Below are 4,891 nucleotides of genomic sequence, written 5' to 3'. Positions count from 1 at the left end.
GACCAACATTGAAGCCTAATTGATGAGGTAATCTTGAGAATGGTGGCTAGTTCACAAAGTTGCCCCTTTCCTTATAGGTGTTGTTTAGCTAGTTCCTTTATTTTTAAACAACAGGCCTGCTGCTACTTAAAAATTAAGCATCGACTCCCGAGTAGAACAGGGGCAGATTCTCCCAGCCTGTTTGCAGGTACATAGTTGAGGGAAGGAGCTCCAAGCACATTGTTTATCCCTGTGGACATATAACTTTTAAAGTATAAAATTTTGGGAAAATGTTTCTCCATAAAACTCCTATATATTTTTAGCTTGCTGGTTATGTATAATTAAGGAAATTGAAAAAATTTAAACAGATGTTACTTTATATTTCTAGATGCTGCTAAAGGAAAAAAGAAGATGCAAAGGAAAAATAAAGAACGTAATAGAGTTACCAGGAAAAAGCAAAGCAGTAAAAAAAAACAACCTGAAAAGAAAAAGGAAAGAAGGCAGCAGGAAGAAAGAAATGATGTTGAGAGCAAGTCAGAAAGAAATGTTGACAGAAACTTGAGAGATCCAAATAGGAGAGATGATGTTTCAAAATATTCCTATCGCAGGGATGATTCCACTGACAGAAGCAGTTACCGAAGTGGAAAGGACAGGGGCCACGAAAGAAGTAAGGACTTGGAAAATAAACACAGTACTTCAGAAAAGAAGAGAGCAGAGAGAAGAACTTCTTTTTCTGATAGTGAAAAGGACAAAGTGTGGAATAAAGACAGTGACCATCACAGCAGGAGAAAAGAAAGGTCCAAATCTAGAGAAAGATACCAAAATAACTCAAGTCCCAAAGAGGAACAGCAGGAAGACCGATATCGAAATGGTGGAGAGAAACGCTCAGAAAAATACAAACGATATACAGATCAATACAGAGAATCAAGGAAAAATGAAGACCGGCGAAGGGAGAATTCTCCGCACAGACGAAAATAACATAACGATATGCAGTCAGACATGAACATGCTTGGTTTCTTTTTTGTTTTTGTTTTTGCAGCTCCAACTTTTACATTTTTAAATCTATTACTGAACTGTCTTTCAAAGGAGATTTTGTACAAAGTGCAAGTTTATAAACTTCATCAGATCTTTTTTCAGTACCACTTTTTACTGTGCTTGCTAAGGCTTGGGTTAAATCTGTTCTTTGAGAAAGTATTTTCTTTTTGGTTACACACACAGGCCTGGCTATATTTTGTAAATAAAATAATTCATCTCCGTGAAATTAATGTTTTTGTTAATTTGTAAATTAGTTAATTTTCTAATTTTTCTAAGTTTTTTGCATCTTCAGGCATTTGTTCTCTGAATTTGTTTTGTGGTTGAAGCAGTTTGGTCCACACGGAGAATTCAGAAATTGCACATTACTTACATACCAGGTGGGCCATCTACAAAAGGGTATACTTTTTAAACTGAAACTACATAGAAAACAAAGAATTAAAAATAAGCCATGTGGAGTAAAAGCATGACATTTGTCAAAATGTGTAGCTGAAGTACTGTAAAATGTCACACCATGTGTATACTTAATGTTAAATGGAATTATTGTGTGACCTTTTCAGGGATGTCTTGCTGAACTGCTGACTTAAGTGGTAAAGCTCAGATAAGTGTTTTAAGAGGTTTACCTCACTCCTCCCCACCCCCTTTAAATGCATCAGTACGAGTACTGCAGTCTATACAAATACATATCCACAGTATGGAGTATCCTCTCTGGACTGCATGGCCCTCAATCTATATTATCACTTCCCAAGATCCCACCTGGGATTTTGACTCAAGAAGGGGTCAAAAGCCTCATTCTATCTGATGAGTTGGGTTCTCACTAGGGGTCAGATCATTGATGCAAAAAATGGGGAACTGCTGATTTTAGAGTCACCAATTAAACTTGGAGGAAGATTCAACCAGAGATCTGTCTTATGTGCCATAACAGCTATTTTTTCTCTTTAAATGTAAAGAATTGTGACCTAGTTGCTGTAAATTTCATAGTTTCAAGGCATAGGAGCTTACTGTCATGTTGCTCTGTTCATCCTATTTTAAATTCTAAAATAGAAAGCTTAAAATGTTAGCATTCTTATAAAGATGCAGAAAAGCCCCCTGATTTTGCAACCAGTTGACTTGAAGGTAATTTTACTCTAAATTCTGTTATTACAACTACCAATTTTAGCAGCACCTCGGTACCAGATTTGAGAAATATATGAGGAGGTGCACAGCAAAAGCAAAATATCCTCCAAAATTCCTTCAAGGGGAGATTGATTGGAGCAGTCCAAGCAGGTCTCCTAGTGGAAAAAAAACTCAGGTTCACCAAATGTTTCATTAGGCCTGAAAAAGCAGTAGTAAATTAAAGCTGTTGTACATGTGACAGGGTTTTAGTTCCCCTACATTAAAATGGTGGGTTTTTAATTGTGATGATTAAAAACCCACTGTTTCAATTTAAGGGCTTCCATCCCTGTTACAGCAAGGGGCCTGATCCTTTTTTTTTTTCTTTTCAGTAGAGCCTACCCACAGCCGGGGGCTGAGCTGCCAGAGGGTCCTGAGCTGTGGAGAGTCACTGCCCTCCCCTCCACAGCAGCGGCGCCTCCCAGCTCATCCAGGAAAAAAAGGATCGGGCTCCTCACTGCTTTTTTTTTTCCCGGCAGAGAGTTGCCGATGGGTTGCGGAGCCCCTGAGCTGCGGGGGGCCCCAGTCCTTTCCTCCATGGTGGCAGGGCCCCCTGGGCAGGCTGCTAGTGGGCTGGGTGCTGCCCCATCTCAGAGCCAGCATCCGGCCTACTAGCAGTTCACCTGGGTGGGCCTGAGGGGCACCGCCACCACAGAGGGAAGGACCAAGGCCCCCCACTGGCAGCTTGTCCCCTGGTTGGCTGCGGGCAGACTCCACGGGGGGGGGAGTGGAAAAAAAGAATCAGGACCCTCATTGCATTTCGTCCCCCCTGCCGGGGCTTTCAGCATCCCATGCGCTGCCCCCACTACCTGGAACTGCCCAGGAATGGGCTGGCTTATCCCTGGAGCAGTGCAGAAAGGCAACAGGAGAGCGGCTGGATGTGCTGGTGGCCAGAGAAGGTGGTAAGGACAGTGCACAGGACGTTGGAAGCCTGGGCAAGCTCAGGGATGGATGTATCACTGCAATTTGTTAGGTAGCAAACTACAATACATCAGGATGTGTTTTAGTGTGCTATGTAACAGTCATTTACATCACAATACACCGTTGCATGTGTACAGTGTGACAAAATTAAATCACAATACACTACTGCATGTGTAATGCAATTAAACCACTATAAAAGAGGCCCTAGTGACATACTGAAAACATTTTAAACAGCTAGTTAAATAGATTTTAACAGTCAAATAGGAAATCAAAGTAATCAGGGATTTCTGGGTAATTAGAAATTGGAAGTGCTAAAGGAAAATTCTGTGTCTTCTGGTTCAACACATTTTGGGACATAGTGCAGGTATAAATTACACAAGTAGCAGCTGGGTAAGTAAGCAGCATGCTCTTATTGCTATGCAAGACTGATTCTCTTTAACTGAACCCTTTAAACAATGAACTAAAAATAATTGCTGTAAATATGAAGATATAATTGTCATTTCAACATTTGGAGCTTGAATCATTAGATTATTATACTTTGGAAAAGTTGTTTTTTAAGTAGGAAGTAGATGGCAGCCAATGAAACAGATTAATTATGAATAGAGCTATGAGGAAAACACATTTTTCCATGAAAAATGTATATGCTGTTTTTTCTAATTCTTTTTTTTCTGAATTTGGTTGAAAATAGAAAATATTGCCAATATTTTCACTTAATCAAAAAGTTGTTTTCACTCAAAAAAAAATATATATATTTAATGGAATATTGTTCTACCAACTCTGATGATAAAGCAAATGAAGGTTTCACAATGCAGAAAGTACACCGAAGTGTTTTGTGCTTATTGCATCACAAAGATGGAGTTGTTAAATTGTACTTCATTAAACCTTTAATACATTAAAAATTTATAAACAATCTATTTAAAAAAAGAAAGAATCCGGTGTTACTCAATGTACAGCCCATGGGCCAGCCAACAATGCAGCTGGGTTGCAAGCACCTGGCCCACCTCTTAGAAGGCTGAGTTCCACTGATTTTAATCTGTTTTATGCTGATCCAAAAGGACCAACAGAAACCTTGGCATTGTAATAAAGTTTGTATGACTTTTTTTTTTAATTAAGAAAAAATGGGTTGTCTGCAAAAAATTGTAGATAGCTTTGTGGATATTAGCTACAAACACAGTTGCATACAGTCTTGGTATAAGATGGCTTTTACAGAAAGATTCATTGTTTAACAGTGAACTTTTGAAATTACCTTGTACAAAAGATCTATTAAAAACAGGGATTTTTTTCCTTCAATTTTGCTTCTAGTTTCTTTATGTAGAAGTGTTTTTCCATAAATCACTTGACAAATCCGTTTGTTTTTCTGCAACTAATGTGTATGTCCATTGTGGAGGAGTATATATATACAAGTTCACAGGACACCTGGAGCATATCTCTTGCCAGTCTGTGTCACCATTTTTTTTTGTTGGGCATACATCAAATGTGGCTATTGGATAATAGATTTGTGTAAACAGCAAGGTGCTCTTAAAAATAGCGTTTAGTTTACTGTCATTGATGGTTTAATTATTTTAATAAAGCATAGTAATAATATACTGCATGTTCCAACAGCAAAAAACAGCAATAATCCCAACCTGTGGATTTTAAAAGAAATTTGATGTGCACTTAGGCAACAAGATACTGCTTGAACGCTGTTGTAGCCAGGATGGTCCAGGGAGTATGCAATGGGCAAGGATTTTTGTAGGCAATTTATAGTTGGTCTGATAAAAGATACAGCTGAGATAGACAAGCTTCTGAACAAAGAATGCACTGCGTT

The 4,891-nt window shown here is 38.7% G+C and overlaps 1 protein-coding gene across 3 annotated transcripts in view; it reads left to right on the top strand.

Annotated features, from left to right (window-relative positions):
* The window catches only part of CWC22 (CWC22 spliceosome associated protein homolog), a 66,284-nt gene extending 63,890 nt beyond the window's left edge, over nucleotides 1–2,394 (top strand). For all 3 annotated transcript variants that reach the window (XM_014522480.2, XM_014522479.2, XM_014522481.2), the window contains exon 20: nucleotides 368–2,394. In XM_014522480.2, coding sequence (XP_014377966.1) covers nucleotides 368–957 — 590 coding nt within the window. In that variant the 3' untranslated portion in view covers nucleotides 958–2,394. The remainder of the gene's footprint in view (nucleotides 1–367) is intronic.
* Nucleotides 2,395–4,891: the final 2,497 nt, after the last annotated feature.

Source organism: Alligator sinensis, unplaced genomic scaffold (assembly GCF_000455745.1).
Source record: "Alligator sinensis unplaced genomic scaffold, ASM45574v1 scaffold1130_1, whole genome shotgun sequence".
NCBI classification, from domain to species: domain Eukaryota; kingdom Metazoa; phylum Chordata; order Crocodylia; family Alligatoridae; genus Alligator; species Alligator sinensis.
This window is presented reverse-complemented; position numbering and strand designations above follow the sequence as displayed.